Source organism: Aethalodelphis obliquidens, unplaced genomic scaffold (genome assembly GCF_003676395.1).
Source record: "Aethalodelphis obliquidens isolate GAN/ISIS:26980383/991018 unplaced genomic scaffold, ASM367639v1 scaffold3, whole genome shotgun sequence".
NCBI lineage: Eukaryota > Metazoa > Chordata > Mammalia > Artiodactyla > Delphinidae > Aethalodelphis > Aethalodelphis obliquidens.
This window is the reverse complement of record NW_020837947.1, coordinates 26092842-26113049: the sequence shown is the minus strand read 5'-3', so window position 1 is coordinate 26113049 and position 20208 is coordinate 26092842. Positions and strand designations below refer to the sequence as shown.

The 20208-nt window shown below is 40.4% G+C and overlaps 2 protein-coding genes across 2 annotated transcripts in view; both read right to left on the bottom strand.

Moving 5' to 3' along the window:
* The window catches only part of IL22RA2 (interleukin 22 receptor subunit alpha 2), a 13428-nt gene extending 6203 nt beyond the window's left edge, over positions 1 to 7225 (bottom strand). The window contains exons 1-3 of the mRNA XM_027079427.1: positions 7165 to 7225; positions 3295 to 3430; positions 751 to 929 (exon numbers count right to left, since the gene is read on the bottom strand). Coding sequence (XP_026935228.1) covers positions 751 to 929; positions 3295 to 3430; positions 7165 to 7225 — 376 coding nt within the window. The remainder of the gene's footprint in view (positions 1 to 750; positions 930 to 3294; positions 3431 to 7164) is intronic.
* Positions 7226 to 16326: 9101 nt separating this feature from the next.
* Positions 16327 to 20208, bottom strand: part of IFNGR1 (interferon gamma receptor 1) — a 20221-nt gene continuing 16339 nt past the window's right edge. The window contains exons 6-7 of the mRNA XM_027085390.1: positions 19543 to 19670; positions 16327 to 17444 (exon numbers count right to left, since the gene is read on the bottom strand). Coding sequence (XP_026941191.1) covers positions 16890 to 17444; positions 19543 to 19670 — 683 coding nt within the window. The 3' untranslated portion in view covers positions 16327 to 16889. The remainder of the gene's footprint in view (positions 17445 to 19542; positions 19671 to 20208) is intronic.

The window sequence follows — 20208 nt, the reverse complement described above, 5'->3', positions numbered from 1 at the left end:
GGTACGCGGGCCTCTCACTGTTGTGGCCTCTCCCGTTGCAGAGCACAGGCTCCGGGTGCGCAGGCTCAGCGGCCATGGCTCATGGGCCCAGCCGCTCCGCGGCATGTGGGATCCCCCCGGACCGGGGCACGAACCCGTGTCCCCTGCATCGGCAGGCGGACTCAACCACTGCGCCACCAGGGAAGCCCCTTATATAAGGTCTGCTGGCAATGGCTCCATTTATAATTTACATCATAGATTATAGTATATTATTCTGACATTATGACTAAATTAGAAGAATATACATCATTGAGAAATGGATACAAGAGAGCACTTTTTGTCTCCTCTTTTGGACAGGTGACTAAAAGTCTTAATTTCCTCAATAGAAAGTTTTTCTAATGTGTATTTTCAAGAACCTCACCGTCGTGCTTAGGAATAACCCCATATGGCTCCTTTTCTGCTATCTAAAAATACTTCTTTTTTCTAGCAGGCAACATCCTGGCAGTGGGATAGAATGTCAGCTCTGAATCAGAGGCAGCCAAATCTGAATTCTGAGACCTGGGCTACTACTAAAGTGTCTGTGCCCTGACTTCCTGGGCTGTAAATGAGAATAGTAAAAGCCATCTGCTAGAGCTGTTCTGAGAATTACATCAAGTGAGACGATGGTGTGGACCTCACCAAAGCACAGGGCCTGGTAGCTAGCTAACCATGCTCCATGAGGGCTGTTCAAGGGCAGGAAAAGCAAATGCAAAGAAACTCCATGGAACTCACTTTCCCACCAGGGAAAGAACCGCTGTGTCATGGTCCAGCCTGAGTGGACCCCAGCCAGGGTTGTCCTCACTCTCCCGTAGTAAGGTTCCCATATGTCTGACGTTTCATTGGTAAGGTCACAGAAGAACTCTTGAATACCCCAGCAGTCCTCTTTATCTTTCCATTGTCTCTGTCCATACCTACAGAAGGGAAAAGACAAAAATCTGCATTCCTTTATTCCATTGAAGGAGTCTTCAGTTTTTTCAGTCTATTCAGTTTTCAGACTGGCTGAAATTTGTCCTCCAATATCAGCACCACTGTGAAAGCTGACAGCTGTTCTTAAGTATCTTTAAAAGTTTTAAATTAATTGAAGTGCTATCAAAGTGCTATCTCGTTGAAATATAAACTCAAGCTTGATACCTTCTGTAACACTAGCATGAGGGTTTTTGGATTTTTAGTACTTAGTGAAGTTTTCCTTCTGGGGTCTGAACCAACTTCCATTCTTGACTACGAGCTCTCCATGTCCTTCAGCCTCCTGAGGTTTCAACACTTTGTGGTTTTCCTCACTTCTTATCAGCTTGCTGTTGAGTAACGTGGCTGATTCTGAGAAGTTGCTACCACTTTTCATCTCAGGTGACACCCAACACATAACGTCAATCTCTTTTTTGACAACTGAACGAGGGTTGTAGGAAGGGCTCTTTAAGGAGTTTTGTAATTAGAGGCTGGCAGAGAATGGGGAGAACCCAGGTAGAAAAGGTAATGAGGCAAAGCGCCAGATACGTTGATTCAGCCTAAGACTGTGGGATGGTGTAACAGCAAAAGGGAGGATTAATGCTTCCCTTCCTTACCAGTCACAAATCAAAGAAAATGCAATAAGATGATGGTGGGAACAGAGCAGGAATTAGAGGCTGGGGAGAAAGCTTCCAAAATATTTGTTGAAGGACTTGAAATATACTTTTTAGCCATATAATGAAGAGCATTGCTGATGTCTGTACTCTGTAAACTATATGCTGACAGCAGTTTCATTATATCAGAAGACACCATAAGAACATAACCAACAACATATATTAAGCACAATTTAATGTTTTCTAACTCTTATTAGACATTGCCTTTACTAGCTGAATTTAGCTGTAATGACTGGTTTCTTTTTTAGTGTAATACTTCATTTTTTGTCCTGTCCTACATGGGACAAAACTGTCAGTAGACCCATGAGAACTGGATAGACCCAAAACGAAAGATTTTGAAAATATAAATCTGCATTGTGCTATTGAAAATATCACATAGGTAGGAATGGATCCAGGTATTCTGAAATGTATACAACTTTAAGAGCTCTATTTAAGAAAACGTATTACAACTATGAAATGTTTCCATGGGGCCCTAAAGTTTAATCTTCATTAATTTCATGGAAAAACAACATCTAATCCACTGTTTATGTTGAACCGTAAATAGACCCACTTTGGATATGTTTATACTGCCTACAGGGGAGAGATAAAAAGATCACCAATCCCCACTTCCTACAGGGAAGCATTTCCAACGATGCACACATCTGTTTTGGGAGTGGAGAAATCTTTATTGTAAAGATTTGTGAAGTTTACAGTTGCTACACAAAATATGTTGAGAAAAGCAGCAGTTAAAGACTGAGAAACTTCTGGAAATAGTCCTTCTGAAGTTAGTGAGAGCTTGATAAATGGAAAAATCTGACTTTAGATCTACCCCATGCTGGAGAGACATGAAGGAATTTATGGCACAAAAATTGTTACTTTGGTCCATAGCTACATCTAATCTTCTGAATTTCTGAATAGAAAATCATAAAAGCTAAACTATAATATCTCCTGTCTCATGTTCAGCTGGAATCTCAATCTACGTAAGAGAAGGAAGCGCTTCAACTCCTCTCTGCATACTCCCACCCCAGCCCCCTGAGCAGAGATGTGTGAAGGGGAAAACCTACCATTTGCAAATCAGGAGCTTCTGTTTCCAGGCTTCAATTCAGGAAAGGAGTGGGTTATATCTGAGTTTTGGCAACGATCCACTAGAATTAGTCTGAAGATCACACAGGAGGAACATGCCTCAGCGTGTTCCAATTTGCATTCATGCTTACAGGAGGCGTTCATTTTTGAAAGGAATTTTCTAAATAGTAAACCCACTCTAAAGAAATGAACTTTAAATTGAAAATGTAGTTTACACACTCACATCCATGTGTCCCACAACTTCTTTTTCAACTATCAATAGCGTCAATTTAATTGAGGACCTATTAGGTGCTGAACAAGTCGCTTCTAACATTCAGTTGGACAAATGTTTATTGAGAGTCTCTGTTGTGAAACCAAAGGCTGACCCTGTGAAGCCTCAGTGCTGGGTCTCTGAGGGATGAAGTATCTCCCGTCACAGACTACACGTCATCATGCATTTTGTGTCACCTTCAGGGAAGACACACTCCTGCCTCCACCCCTGCTTCTTCTCAATCCTTCTGAAACTGACAAAAGTTCAGATCCTAACACTCCATCGCCTTCTAGAACATGGAATCTTAGTGGCCATCTCTACTAGCTGGAGGAAGCTCAGACTACTTACGTTTTATACTGCACAAAATAGATACTGCTGTTGCCAGGACAAGCCCGCCCAGGCTGCCAGTGCAAAATGTTGTGAAAATTTTGGGACTGAAAATGTACTCGTTGAGGTTTCAGAGACTCGTGGGCTGGCTGAGTTTCTAAAACAATAAGAAACAGAGCAACACTGAACATTGATATGAGCACCATCGTTATTAGCCATAAGTTTCAATGTAATAATACCTGCATCAGGATTCCTTGAAATAGTTGCTACAGGTGCAGATGGTGGAAGTGGAGCCCAGAAATCAAAATTTCTGATCTTTGATGTGATGATTTTGATGCATGCTAAAGTGTCAGGACAGTGGTGATCCAGACTATAAAAACATACGTGGTAAACTCCCACCCCACTCCTAAGCTGGAGAGGAAGTAACAGCAGTGAAAAGATAGCATTGTCCTTGATTCCACCCCTGGTGGTGATGGAATGTAATGACTGAGATGAAAGGCCTCACCAGGGCCACTTTGCCCACCTTCCTAGGAGACCCTGCGTTTCTGCTCCTCTGAGGCAAGCTTTTGCCTGGATTCTATTCTGCCTCCAGGACCTCAGCCTGGAACTCATTCCTCCTTTCTCTGGTTTTTTTTTTTTTTGCGGTACACGGGCCTCTCACTGTTGTGGCCTCTCCCATTGCGGAGCACAGGCTCCGGACGCACAGGCTCAGCAGCCATGGCTCACGGCATGTGGGAACTTCCCGGACCGGTGCACGAACCCGTGTCCCCTGCATCGGCAGGCGGACTCTCAACCACTGTGCCACCAGGGAAGCCCCTTTCTCTGGTTCTTGCTTCATCTCTTCCTACTTCATTGTCCCTCACCTCTCTCAGCTGACCTGGCTTTATTGCATGTAGGCTGGTTCCACTCCTGAGTGGATGCTCTTACCTGCCTGCATCCTGGTTCCAAGTGCCCAAGCATAACTGCTCAGGTGGAATGGTCCGGGCTGTGGAGGGAAACTGCCCAAGGGCTTGCCATGGAACCCAGCATTCCCGAGAAGAGTCTCAACAGGAGTCATGGCAGGAAGGGGGATAATTTCGCACTGGCATAGTTTGTGCTTTCTTGGTCAATTCATGCAACATGAGAACTCAATCTCACCTACATTCAGTCCACTGGAGGCAACAGACCTTTGACAAAATTTATTCTAGGGTCTGAAGGAAACCAGAATATATTATCCCCAAATATGCCTCTTTGACATAAAAATTATTTTGAGCTGAAGGCAATTAAGAAGCAGCAAATGCAGGAAAAGCTCTCTTGACCTCCCCCTTTTTCCGCCTAAAGGCAGGATATATAAGGCTGGCCAAAAATTTCGTTCGGGTTTCTGGCAAGCTCTTGCAGAAAGACCCAAACGAACTTTTTGGCCAGCCCAATAAAGTCTCCTTTTACTTTGCTGGAGACAGAGTCTTATCAGCCCAAAGAAGGCACCAGAAGAATCTGCAAATGAAACTTACTCCATTAGTTTTCTCCCACATATTTACTTTCCCGCAGTTTCCTCCCTTGGAAGACTAAAACTGCTTTCCTCTGTCCTATCATGTTCCTACAGGTGTATCGTGCTTTGTTGAAGATGCTACAGAAGCTGGAATTCTAAGCCGCCATTTTGAGTTTCTCTTCATACAGGATCCCCCTGGTGTTGGGCGCTGCACTCATTAATAAACTGTTTTATTAATCTGCCTTTTTGTTAAGCCGACTTTTTTATTGAATAAATCTGACATGTAACACTGTGTAAGTTAAAAAAAAAAAAAAAAAAGAGTCCCAGCTGAAAACCTAAAATGGACAGAGGTAAAGCTTTGCCTCTCCAATAGGCCCAAACTTTCTGCTAAGGGATAGGTGGTGAGCAGGAGAAATGAGGAAGCACATTCCCTGTCTTTTTCTCATCTTCTACCACTTGCTCCCTGGCTTCTCCAGAGTGACCTCCTTTCTCCTGGTCCACCATGCTGGGAATGGCCCCATCCGAGGTCTCTGCCTTGGCCCTTCCCTTCTCCTAGAATACTCTTCCCGGGTGTTCCACATGCCTCATTTCTTCATCTCCTTTAGGTCTTTGCTCAAATATCAGTAAGACGGAAGCAAATTCTCCTAAGCCCATGGTCTCAGCGCTGAACATTCAAGATGTGTTATTTTCTAATGAATGGGGCTGTTTCCTTAGGTAGTTATTTTTACCAACCAAATAGTGTCATTACTGTTATTTGGTTTTTGTTTGTTTTTATTTTTATTTTTGGACCTCCTTCAGTGCATCAAGTGGTGATGTGTACTTGGAAAGAGTCAAATGCCACCATTGGTTTTGTTCACCCAGATCACTACCCGATCAATCGTATTTAGCACATAAAATTGTACTTAGCAGAAATTTTCAGGAGGTGACAAGCACGCACATTTTCCGGAAGATCCTTCCTAGAGTCGATTTGCTGTCCTGAACATAGATAGTCCAGTGTCCTTTACCTTGTCTGTCTTCAGATTTCTTCTCTCATTTTTGTAACACCACTGCTAACCTCCATCAAAGAAAATAGCAATCCCTCTGTAGCAGACACAGAGGGGATTTTACCTGTCTTCACTGAGTCTGCCCAGCTCATCTGTGCAAAAGATATTATTGCGGTCTTCCTCTTACAGACCAAAATCCAAGTCTTGGAGAAGTAAAAGAGCTGGTGCAGCTGCAGACGGTGAGGTTGATTTTGTAACCAGGCTGTCTGGTCCTGGAGCCTGCCTCTCACCCGTCACAGCAAACCCACAGAAAAGCCTCAGGAGAGAGGAGCTAATGGAGGAAGCAGAGCAACGAGAGGCTGAAGATATTCCTTCTTCTTTCCCTCCGCCTCCTCCCCCTGGCCGGCCTTCATTAATCACTGAACGTATTTGAACCTTAAATGTATATCAGGCCCTGTGCTCAAAGCTTTACACCTTCTTTCATTCCCACAACCACCCAATAAGGTAGGTATTTTTATTAGTACATTTTACACGTGGGGAAACTGAGGTCTAAAGAAGTTGTGTATCTTGTCCATATGGTTACAGGTCTGGTAAGATGCAGAGCCGAGGTCATTTGGGTACCACTTGAATTCCTGCCGTATTCTGCTAATTGAGTTCTTGGTCTGACCAAAGACCAAAGTCATAGTCTACTCAGATCCACATATTTCTGGGAAATGGAGGATTGAATTGTTGTTATGTTATCAGTCACTGGGCAACTGTACAGTCTTGTGAAAGTTACTTGAGACACTTATACTGAGAGGTACGCATCTGTTAACTGGGGGTCCTAATGACCTTGCTCAGAGGTATGTTGGGATGATAAGATGCCCTCTGCTCTTGAAGAGTTCTCCGTGAATACCCATAGCAAATTCTCACATGTTGTTTATTTATGGTCTATTCTGTGCTAGGCACTGCTCTAAGCACTTGTCATGTATTAGCTCATTTAATCCTCACAGTGACCTACAATCCCCACCTTACAGATGAAGTAATTGAGGCAGAGGGGCTTTAAGCTAGTTGCCCCAGTTTTTCTAGATAATAAAATGGCAGAGTTGAAGTCCAGATTCAGGCAGTCTGGCTTAGGAGCTATGCTGGTAACCAGTATGCTATCTTGTCCTTGAAGGCGAAAGAAAGGCTAAGGAGACAGAGAGTGGTGTACGTTTGTCCTGTGCGAAGTTTTTGCACCCACAAGAGCGCCTCCTCTTTAGTAGCTACTCGTGAAGTCCGCATGCAGTTATTCAGGCTGCAGAGGGAAACGGACCCCATGTCTGTCCGGACCAGTTAGTGACAGGAGAAAGCTGAAATTTTTACAAAGCCCAGAAATGCACCACGGCCATGTCTGACAGTCCCCTTGAGCAGACTCAGATGACAAAGCTGTGAGCAATTAAAAAGAAATGAAGGACTTACCTACCACACCAGGCAGGAGGACACCGATGAGGAAGCCTAGAAAACAACATTTAGGTGTCATGGTTGCGAGTGAGACTGGTCAGGCGACCGGCGTTCCCCTCAAGGGGAGGACAGCTCTGGACAGGAGAGGAAACTCGAATCGTCCCACTCAACATCCCCTTTTTGGTTGTAACCATGGTTCTTGAAGCAAATACAATTTCATTTCGTTCATAAATTATATTGTATTATAATTTGGGGGTAATAAGTATGAAGAATCATTTCAGAAAACATTTGCTGTTAAGTCACTTTGATGTGGACGCTTGTTTTTTTGGGAGCTTTGCTATCTGAGAAAAGGCAAAACACTGAGGATGGGTGGCCCGGAGGGCAGGTAGGGTGAGGAATTATGCAAGATGCGCAGGTGAGTGAAGGAGGCCTTCGGGGATTCTGGCAGAGAGGGCAGAGGGGCTGCCAGGGTGATTCTGAGTAAAGGGCTTGGCAGTTGCAATGATCAGGGCCCCTGGCAGCGGTTCAAGCAGGTGGGGTCTCTGGTTGATTCTTCCTTTTCTTGCTTTCATGGAAGCTCCTCGAATAACCTCCCTGGTGTAGACCTCATACCCTCTGCCCCCTCAGCCTCTCTGCAGGGCTCCCTCCCACACTCCACAGCCGCCCCGGTCAATGGGCCCCACTCAGCTCATGCTTCTTCCTTTTCCATTCCTGCCCTCGGTTTCCAGCAACCTAGCTGATAAAGATTTTGAGCCCGTCAAACCAAGTAATCCCTTAAAAGGATGAATGCGGGGGCAATGTTCATTTTGAACTACATTAAATCTTTGTCCTATCTTCTTATCTAATCAAACTAGGTCATCTGTTCTTTGCCCATGATTCACTACATCAGTTCTATTACCAAAAGAATTTTTTTTACCACATGATTTTAGCACATTAAAGCACAAGAAAGTCATAAAGATTGTTTTAAAGGGGCTTTTTGGGTCAAAAGAAGAAATATATGTTGGTTTCTTTTTCCTCTTGGGTAGTCAAACTTTCAAGTTCTTGGTAGAATAGCCTCTTTAGTAAGGAATAGTGAAGGCTGCTGAGCAGTACTAATTAATCGATAATTATTTAAGTATTAATTAATTAATTAATTAAGTCAAGAACATATATTTGCCGCCCTACCACGTGCTAGGCATTGTTCTCAGCAGCAAGGATGCAGCCGCAAATAAAATAGACATTGCCCTACCTACCCAAACCAGACTTCTAAAGGGGGAAGTAGACATACTTCCCCAGCAGGATGGAGGGTGTTTCCCAGTGCCGTTGTGCTGGGTCAGACTTCTGAATCCAAACTCCTTATCTCCTCCAGGTGAAGTTTCCATTGCTTCTAAGCTGGCTTAGGCTTTCAAAGAAGAAACAAGCAGCCTATCTTAGGTGCCCTTTGCCCCTTCGGGGGACTCCTTGTCTCCTAGCCTCCTCAGCATCGTCCTTCATCTCCTTGCTCATGTTAGCCACTGAACTCTAGACTTTTCATTCACCTTGGTTTTAAATGGGGAATAGAAATCTGGGTTTGAACTATCGATGTTCAATATCTTTAATGCCAATAGCTTATGTTTTGGAGCAACCAAATTGCTTCAAATTCCAGTTAAGAAAAAAAGAAAATATCTTAATTTAAGGTTTAATAAGTAGCAGCAGAGAAGGAAATTGGGGTTTCCACTGGGTTCCTGATATTGTAGAACAAATAAGGGGAAATAGGGGAAAGAGAGCAGAGCCTCAAATATTCTAAGAACTGAATTCTCTCAGAGATGTGTGAGCTTCTGTGCTATGTTAAATTTCAGAAACCAGGGACTTCCCTGGTGATTCAGTGGTTAGGACTTCACCTTCCAATGCACGGGGTGAGGCTTCAACCCCTGCTCAGCGAGCTAGGATCCCACATGTCTCGGGGCCAAAAAAACAAAACATAAAACAGAAGCAATACTGTAACAAAATTCAATAAATAGTTTAAACAATGGTCCACATCAAAAAATCTTTAAAAAAAATTTCAGAAACTAAACTAGTCTTGTCATCCTTAAATGAGCTCACTGTGTGATATCAGAGTCTGCATAAAAGCCACACTACCAACTGTGACTCAAGGTAATGAAAAGATACAATTCAATTCTAAAATCTCACCAATTTGGAAGCAGAAGAATTTGTACAGAATTGTTTCAAATGAAATGAGATTTGTTTTGGGAAGTAAGAAAATTACAGATAATGGGAGACCCTTGCTTTACTCTTCTTCAGGCATGAAATGCTGGCTTCAAACTTATTCCCTCCCCTCCCCTCTATCTTGCCCCCACACCCAACCCCCAGCCATCAGACCCTCAGCACAAAGAGACAGCCTTGACAGTGACAGTGGATGCCTCTATCATGTTGGATCTGGAGAGAACTTACCTAAAGCCCTGCCTTGGACCGACTCGATTCTCTTCTTTTCTCCTGTGGCTTCCAGCCGACCAACAATTCATCTAATTAAGGAATCATTATTAATTTATTTTTAAGTGTGATATGGGATTTTGGTTATTATTATTGTTTTAGAAATAGATATTGAAGTATTATAGATGACATGACATAATGTCGGGGATGTCAAAATAATCCAAGTGTTGGGGAAGGGGATGACCAGCCATGAGCTGATAATTATTGAAACTGGGTATTGGGTGCACGGGGGTTCATTACACTCTGTACTTTTGTATATATTTGAAAATTTTCATAACAAAAGAAAAAAATTTTAAGCTTATCTACAAGATGTCATCTTTATAAAATTGGTGGATTCTTTTCGTACATTATCTGTTTTTAAAGTTAATGAATGAATTTATTTATTTATTTTGACTGTGCCAGGTCTTAGTTGTGGCATGCGGGATCCTTAGTCGCAGCATGTGGGCTTCTTAGTTGCGGCATGCATGCAGGATCTAGTTCCCCGACCAGGGATTGAACCCGGCCCCCTTGCATTGGGAGCAAGGAGTCTAGCCCACTGGACCACCAGGGAAGTCCCATTTTCGTACATTATCTTACTTAATCATCACAACAAGCCCAGGAGGTCTGTATTATTATCCTGATGTTACAGATGAAGAAACTGAGACACAGAGAGGCTAGGAGAACCTGACTAGGCTCTGTAGCGTGCAGGGACACAGTGAGGGGTGCAGTCAGATCTCCCTGCCCTCAGGGTATGAGGTTTATTATAAAATCATGTGTTGTTTTCACTTGTAATGTTGATTCCATAAAGAAAGATTTGACCATTCATTCCTTTCTTTATTCACTCAAACAAATCTTTACTGAGCATGTGCTGTGTGCCAGGCCCCAGGTTAGGCATCCAGTGGTGAACAAGCCAGCAGAGCCCATCCACAGGGGGCCAACATCATCTTCTTCATCCCTTCTCGGTAATGAAGGGCTACGTGGTCCTTATTCTCTTCAGAAAAGTCTACAAATTATATTTTCTTTAGAAGAGTGTGCACTTCATTTATGCTTTTAAATGTATTTGCAGAGAGTTGAGCAAATTATTCCCTTATGATGTATGCAATTTCCGTTTCTGTAGTTTCCCTATTATAATTTCCTACGTTAAGTAGTGATATTTTCTCCCTTGTTTTCTTATTTTTAGTTAGGTTAGCTAGTTATTTATCTTTAAATTTTTTTCAAGGAACCAGATTTTATGATTAGTTATATATTCTGCTTTTTAAAAATTTAATGTTTCATTCATATCTCCTTTTACCTTTTAAAATTCCTTTCTTCTATCTTTCTTCTATTTAATCTCTTTTTCTTTTTTTTACGAAAAACTCCTTTTGTCAGATGTTTATTTCATTGGTTTTATTCTGTATTTTATTATATATATATATTATATATATAATATATATTATATATAATATATATATTATATAAATATTTATTTATTTATTTATTATTCTTTATTTTATTTTATATCAGTACAAGTACTTACACTAGGAATTTACTCTGGAATGTATCCCACAGGCTCTCCCTTTGGCTCTGAAATGTAATTTTTTTTCTCTATTTCTTTAACAATTCTGCAATTTAGATTACTTTTTCTGACCCAAGGGTTTTTACAGAGAGAATTAAAAACAAACCTTCCAAGTGGAGAAGCTTTTTCACTTCAGTTCTCATTGTTGTGTTTTCATGATTCCCAGGGAAGAAAAATACGCTGACTTTGGCAACCATTTGCAATTTGGAAATCCCCTTTCCTATTGTTTTGCTTTCTGGGAGTTGAAGGGCAGAGAAACAGATTAGTGTTCATTTATTATTCATGAGCAAAGGTAAAACATCCAGGCAATACAACAAGATGGACACTGAGCTTCTAAAAAATTTTTTTTAATCCTCATAAACCTGAGAGTAAGGAAAGTACCTTTCCCGTTTTAAAATAATGCCTTTATGTACCATTTTACTATAGCATCATGAGTAACCATCGTAACTTATTCCAGTGTATTTACAGCTTCACTGAAGGCTGTACCTGGAGGTAGATGCCTGTTGTCAAAGTTAAAGAATAACGTATACTCAAAGACAAGTGGAAGGTTTAGTGTCCCTTTGTTTACATAGGAAGCTAGAGACATCAGACCACAGTGGATAAAGCCTGGACTTCGGAGATAGGTGAAACTCGAGTTTGAGTCTCAAAATACATTTCTCTAAGATTCATTCGTTTGCAGCGGGGTCCCCATCCTGGTGCTCAAAGTCCTATAGGATGCCATTTTTATCCCCCTCCCCCAAGTGCCCAGACAAACCCGGAACACTGACTAAGTTTTGATTACTGGGGTCTCTGGACTCTTTTAAACATCCCATATGCCCCAAAATAGGGACTCCACCTTCATAACTGCAGAGGCCGTCTGCCTTCCCCCAATCCCTGGGGGAAGGGATGTGTCCTTCCCTCAGCCCGACAGACTCCCGCAGAGGGACCTGCTCAAGGTCACGCTGGGCTCCTGTCTCCCATATCCCAGTGCTTGGCTGACTTAGCCTCTGAGCTGCACCTGTCCCCATGCCCTAGCTGCACAAGGCCTCAGCCCTGCTGTCCTCAAAGTTTCATTTACATTCTGAGTTCCTATTATATTCCCAAGGCATATCTCTGTGATTTCTAGTTTACCTAACAACTTTAGCTTTCCTGTGCCCCAGTTTCCTCACTTGGAAAAAAATGTGTAATACTCGCCTCACCAGGTCTCTAGGGGATCAGTAAGAGAAATTTGCCAAACATCTGCTTATAACAGAGACTTGATAAACATGAGTCCTACCTGCAGGCTGGGTGTGTGGGGACAGCTGTAGTAATGTTTCCCAAACATTCAGCAGGAGTCAAGTGGGAATCCTGCTATGTGGAACAGAGGATCCCTACAGATCTGGAGAGAGTCATATCTGGTTCCATGCAGCCCTGCACGACAACACTGGAAATGATGGAAAAGAACAGTTCTATAGATGGCATAACACAGGTGGAACTGTTGAGGTAAAATCAGTTCACTGAGTTTAGCACCCTGTTATGGAACGTGAAGATTGGTACTCTTAAAAAACCGAAGAGATGATTTTGGACTTCCCTGGTGGTGCAGTGGTTAAGAATCCTCCTGCCAATGCAGGGGACATGGGTTCAATCCCTGGTCGAGCAGCTAAACCTGTGGGCCACAACTACTGAGCCTGCGTGCCACAACTACTGAAGCCCGCACACCTAGAGCCGTTGCTCAGCAACAAGAGAAGCCACCGCAATGAGAAGCCCGCGCACAGCAACAAAGAGTGGCCCCTGCTCGCCGCAACTAGAGAAAGCCTGCGCACAGCAACGAAGACCCAACGCTGCCAAAAATTAAATAAATTAATTAATGAATTTAAAAAAAGATTTATGCCCATTTGCATACAAATGGTATCTAAACAAAAAAAATAATAGCAGGTACAAATCCATTAAAAAAAAAGCTGTTTTCTTGTTTGTTAGTTTTGCAAATTGTCTAGCTTTTCTTAGCCTCTGACTATAATTCCACACATTTATGCCATAACCACCAGCCGGCAGCTGAGATCTACTGGAGGAAGCACTGGAAGCAGAATCCCCATTCCGCCACTTACTGGGTAAGTCTCTTAATCTGATGGATTCCTCACCTTAAATGCGGACAGCAATTCCTCCTCACGGGGTGTTGTAAAGATGAGACGAGGTGGGTATTTTTGAAAACAGTTCAATAATTATACATCTGTTTTTGTTTGTTCATTTATTCCCAGCTGGTAACTCTAGTGACCAAAAGAGTCCAAGCTCCAGAATGTAGAGGCATAGAAGGGGAGAATGTAGAGGCATAGAAGGGGAGAATGTAGAAGCATAGAAGGGGAGAATGTAGAGTAAGTCCTGCACCTCATAAACGAAGCTAACTAGTCACCGAACAAACGAAGCTGGGATTTATGATGTAAGTCATCCATTTATACTCTTCTTAGGCATAAAATTCAGTATCCTAAAATCTTAGACAATTTAACTTGGCATGAAATGATGATGCAATGGCACGAGTTTTTGGAAAGCAGTAGTAATTTAGGGGAAAAATTAGTTTAAGAATCAGAACTGTGTCAGGAAGAGGATCCCCTGATTAGTTAATGTAAATGGAAACACTGATTCTTAGAGCCAAAGGTAGAGAGAATTTAATCCAACTCCCATGAGGCTAAGTGATTTACCCACAGTCACCAGCTTTTGACAAATTTAGTAGGTATGTTGCTCTAGAGAAACAGACTATTCCAATTTATCAAAGTTTGAAGACAAGGGAATAAAATACAAAGTACATTATTGGCAACAAGAAGGCAAGATGATTCTTATTTATAGACAACACAGTTGTATACTGGGAAAACCAGACAATCAACTGAAACTTCATTAAAAGAAAAGTTTAGATGTTAGCTGGATTAAAAACAATCTGTAACAATAGTTTTCTTACATACCGTCATTTAGAAGTCATAATGCAAGATTATATTGCCATCAGCAATACAAAATATCAAGGACTAAATGTAAGAAATGCCATACACCTGTAGGAAGCATAAAACTCTAATGAGGGATATAAGACTTGAATAAAGAAATACTATATTCAATACTCCATTCTTGCAGAACATCAAATTTGGAAAGTGCTAGTTATTCCTAAACATTGTACAAAGTCAATGCAGGTTAATAAAAATCCCAAAAGGACCTCCAAATTTTGGGGGAAACTTGGGAAAAATTTCTACCACTCACCTGAAAGAACAATCATTTGCGAGAAACATGAGCAGTGAACACTGACCCAAAGTATTAAGGAGGGGCTCACAAGGTAAAACAACCCCAGTACAAAGCTGTAAGAATTAAAACAGTGTGGTATGGATACAAGACAAAACAATGAACAGTCCCGGGAATACTGAGGATCAGCATATGACAAATCTGACATCTGAAATCAGCACAGAAAAGTTGGATGTTTTAATAAGTAGCGTTGGGACAACTGAGTAATTTATAAGGGGAAAATAGATGATGAGTTGAATTGTGTGTCCTAAAAGATATGTTAAGTCATAACCCTTCGTAATTATGATTGTGATCTTATGTGGAAATAACCTATTTGCAGATCTAATCAAATTAAAATGAGGTTTTACTGGATTAGAGTGGGCCGTAATCCAATGGTTAGTGTTTTTATAAAGTGAGACTTGGACACAGAGACACATAGGGAAGAATGTGACAAGAGAGGCAGAGATTAGAACAATGCATCTACAAGTCAAGGAACACCAAGTGTTGCCAGCAACCCCCAGAAGCTGGTAAGAGGCAAGAAAGGACCTTTCCAGGGAGCTGTCAGACAGAACTTGGCCCAGTCTCCGAAATGTGAGGGAATAATCTCTGTTGTCTTAAGCCACCCAAGTTTGTGGTAATTATTATGGCAGCCCTAGAAACCAAGATAATAAAGCTGAATCCCTATCTCATGCCTTATATGAAAAGAAAAAAGAAACTAGACGGATAAAAGAATTAAAAGTAGGAATGAAACAATGACTCCCAAATAGTAGAAGAGAACATGGGTGAAAATTTTTATCTTCTTGGGAAAGGGAGTTTTCTTAAGAATGAAAGGAAAAATGAATTTGACTTTATAAACGTTTTAAACATCTACGTAGTAAGACTTGGGTGAAAGGCAAGAAATGATAAATGTGTAACTCATGGCAGACAAAGGATACAGTCAATAAAAAAGATGTACACAGCCCAGAAAGAAATGGACAAAGCACAACTTTAGTCATCACAGAAGTATAAATACCTAATATATAAAATATGCCCAACTTTACTAATTATGAAAGAAATGTAAATGAAGGCATTAAAGTATTTTTTCTATAAAGACTGGGAGAAATGAAAAAGATTATCAGAATTAGCTAGGGTAAAAAGAACAGGTACTCTGTTTACATTTGGTGGTAATACCTATCACCTTCCTTATGAAGAGTGGTAACTATCACCTTATCCTTGGCTATATCCATTATTTTCATATTTTTGCTTTTTCCCATTCTAATGTCTACAGTTTTCATTTGCCTTAAAAATTTACTTCTTATAATTTTCCTACAATAGAGATTAGATTCTGTAAAGGATATGGATTTTTATGGGATGTTATGTGTACTCCTATACCAGTTTAAAAAGCAATTCATAAGACATTGCTTATGAGTATACCCCAAATGAGTATACTAGTACCTTTTTCCCAGTAATAAACCAGCAACGCGTTTCCATTTGCACTTTTAAATGAGAAATATTTTTTCCATGGCTTAATTTACTCACGTAATTTGTATTTAACATTTTTTTTTAGTCAGTTAATTCACTTTTGAGTCTTAAAATTCCTGTCCTCTTAGTAATTCCCAAGAACTTTTCTGTGGTATATAAACGCTTGGTTTGCCTCTGGTTGGGGATTCTCTCTTCACGCCACATGCTTAGCTCTTCCTCACCCACTCCTGTGGTTTTGACCACCATCTTTATGCTAGAGACTCCCCACGCTACACCCTCTACAGCTAAATCTCTGCTTCTCCCCCCAAACAGCTTGGGACACACAGCTTGTGTGTTCTGCACACTGATTGCTAAATATTAAGATACAGATGTAAAAGGACCATTTTTAAAGACTAGGCTATTTTTAGGACTATTTTAAAGATCAGAGATGAATAATTAGAAAATGATTCTGTAACATTAATGGATGGAAACAAGCAAATGAATAAAAAATATTCTAGTTAACCCTGAATAAATGAATACCAAAATGAACTTTGAAGTTACTTTATTATAAAAAAATCCTTAAATGCAATGTTCCATAAAAAATATATACATGTTTTTATTTACACACTCTATTAACACTACTGATTTCAATTCAATTTTAAGGACAATTTTGAAAAGCATTCATGTTTTTTCTGAAAGTATTAGGAAAGACTATATACATAAACTTCCAAAAACAAATACCACGCTGAGGCACAGAAAGGAAAAAATCCATTTTATCTCTTGAAGGGGTTACAAGAGACCCCGGGCATAACACCTACCATTATAGGAAGCAGGGTTATTAGAGACCGTTCACTGTTACTGTTCACAAATCTAGATGGAAAGGTTCACATGTGACAGTGGTTTTTGTTTTTTATTAAAGACTCTGCAGTTTTCCGACCAAAAGTGACAGTGTCAAACAGGCTCTTTACACTTTTATCTAAACCATGACACTCCACTTGATTAATACCAAGAAGACACAATTTCTGAAATCATGATCTTTTCATGAAATCAAAGCAGAAAAACTGTTCAGGAAGAGCAGATCCTTCCAAGTTGGTGACCTTGGTTGATCTTATGAAAACTCTCTGGAATCTGCTGTAGGCCTATAACCAATCAAGGACTCTTTACCACCTTCATCTACAAGCAGATCCACTAACACATGGGGTTTGTCATAACCAAAGGAGGTGGTGGTGTTTCTCAGCGTTATGGACTCTCGTCCTTCTGTCTTTATTTCAGTTTTATTACTTGGGGGAAATTCTGAGTCAGAGCAGTTTTCTGATACCACAAGGCCACTATCAGAACCATTTCTGGAGTGATACACATTTAAAGTGATGTTGCAGGTTTCAGACTGGTTACTGCTTGCATGGGTAGAATTTTCTCCCTTTACTGGGGTCAGAGAGCTACCAGGGGCCAAGTCAGAAATATTTTCTTCAGTCATCACCACTTCTGTTTCACTAGAAAGGTCTTCTCCATGCTCTGCTTTTCCTGGACTGTCCTCAGTATGCACGCTTGAAATTGTCCCTGGAGAGAGCTGCTCACTTCCTGCGGCAATTGGTTGGTAGGTGATGGGCGATATATATTTTGATTCAGATTTTGTCTCTGAAGAGGCACTTTTTACCACAGACAGCTAGGGGAAGAGAAATCAGTGATTAAAAATAATAAATTATTAAACTTAAGTGCTCATCCTCAAAAGAAAAATGGTCTAATGGTAATGGTTAACTAAATATACAACTGAATGGCATATTTAGGATAACAGTGTAATAGAATCTGATAGTTGCCTTTTCTTTCTTTTTAATGGAAATATATTAAGATCAAAAACAATATTTTAGAATTTTTAGAAAGTCACTATCTCACCAACCTATGTTGCTTTTTGTGTACTACCTTCGACACGTATGCATGTTACATTTGTAATGGGAGTACAGCTACTTATTTTATGTAGTATTTCATCATTTGTCTTCATAATTCTAATCTTCATGGGCTCAGTAATTTTACACTGATGGTTAAATAATTTCTCTAATACTAAGTATTAAGGTGTTCCAATTTTCACCATTTATAGAACATGCTGAAGTGAATATTTCTATACATCTTTATTATTTATGAAATTATCTTTTAAGAATTCTTAAGAGAGGAATTACTAAATCTAAGAGTGTGGCATGTTTAGGATGCTACTACTCTGTACACCCACTGTATGCTTACCCTCCCCTCAGGGCTATAATTACTTTTTGCCAGCATATACCAGTTTTATTACAAGGTACTAATGGATATTCAGGTTTATTTTTCCTTCTCTAGCGGGTGTAAAATAGCACGCTGCAAGGTTGGTTCCTGCTTAACTACTAGTAGTAAGAACATTATAATTCATAGGTGAATTGTCTACTAACTGTTGATAGTTCTTAACCCCGCTACTTAAAGATAATGTTTCCATAACACATTTAAATATGCCCTTTGCATATCACAGATATTTTGCCTGTCATATTTGATTTAAATAGTTATCATTCTGATACTTTTAAATGTTCTTTTCATCAGACAAAGACTTTTTTTTTTTTTTTTTTTTTTTTTTTTGCGGTACGCGGGCTTCTCACTGTTGTGGCCTCTCCCATTGTGGAGCACAGGCTCCGGACGCGCAGGCTCAGCGGCCATGGCTCACGGGCCCAGCCGCTCCACGGCATGTGGGATCTTCCCGGCGGCATGTGGGATCTTCCCGGATCGGGGCACGAACCCGTATCCCCTGCATCGGCAGGCAGACTCTCAACCACTGCGCCACCAGGGAGGCCCCAGACAAAGACTTTTAAATGTTAGGCATTAAAATGTCACACTTCTCGTTTAGACTCACTGTTGGGTCATCTTTCCTTCTACCCTCTAACCACCATGAAGAGTTTCTGTATTTACAGATTTTCAAAAGCCACGCTTTCCTGACACTGGGCCTTAGCACACACTGTCCCTTAGTACCTGGGTAAACTCCTATCTGTCCCTCAAGACTGTTCAGGCATCACTGTCTCTGGAAAAGCCATGACTAACCCTACCCTGCAAAAGTACAAGAAAAGAAGTCCTCACTGGCATGTACATAAACGTCTGTCTTTGAACCTATCACACTGGACAACCACTGAATACTTATCATTTTTCCCACTAGACTTTAAGCTCCTTAGCACTGTCTCACTGTGCCTTTGCCCCATGCATAAAAAAGCATAGTGCATAGTAAAAAATATGTGGCTTTGGATGTGTGGAAGACTCAGTTATTTGTGATAGGTGACATGCTGAACATCATTCTACTTTAAAAAACAAATTTTAAGAATTATCGAAAATTTCAAATTAACATTTTAGTGTACATTTGACCCTTGAGCAATACAAGGGTTAAGGGCACTGAGCGCCTCTGGAGTCAAAAAATCCACATATGACTTTTGACTCTCCAAAAACTTTACTAATAGCCTGCTGTTGGCCAGAAGCCTTACCAATAACATAAATGGTCAATTCACACATATTCTGCATCTTATATTTATATCTACATCTATTTTATATATTCATAACATACCTAACTTTTTCTTAATTTTTTCAGTATTTCTCAACTATGTGGTTTGTCTGAGAGTTTTTTCAAATTCTCACAAATCTCAAAAAATTTCCAGCATATTCATTGAAAAAAATTCAAGTATAAGTGGACCCACACAGTTCAAATCTGTGTTGTTCAAGGGCCAACTGTATACAATTAAAGAAAAAATATTTAAATATATTACCAAGGATTTGGGTAACATGATGTTTTCTCTCTTAAATGGATTCACCTTCTTAGCAAGACAACATACAACTACCAGGGCAAGTACTAGAAAGAGTAGTAAAGCAGCAACAATTGGAATCCAAACAGGATCTAAGAAAAGGGAAAAACCACAAATTAGAATTACAATGGAACACTGCTATATCCATCAGATAGTTATAAAGTCTTAGTGCTATTCCTCAACAGATTTACATATCAGGTAATTAATATGGTCACAGTTTTAAAGAACACTGACACAGAAGTCAGGAGAGATGAGTAAAAAATTACATACCTGTCCTAGATATCAACATGATTCTTCCCAGCTTTGAGATCCTAAACTTTCTGCGACTACACTGTCATGATATGATGTGGCTAAAATAACTTTTTCATAACAATTTCCTTACAGCCCCAAATACAGAGTGTTTCTAGAGTTACGCTTTTCTCTCAGTTGAAGAGGCAAAAGAAAAAAATTTTAAATATATCTCTTTAGAAATAAATTCTGGCAATGTCTCTAACTCTTAAAATAATGTCGTCCCACCCTTCTGAATTCTTAAATTGTTATTTATTTAAAGATTACAAAAACTTATAAAAATACACAGGTGTGTACACACACACACACACACACACACACACACACACACACACACACACA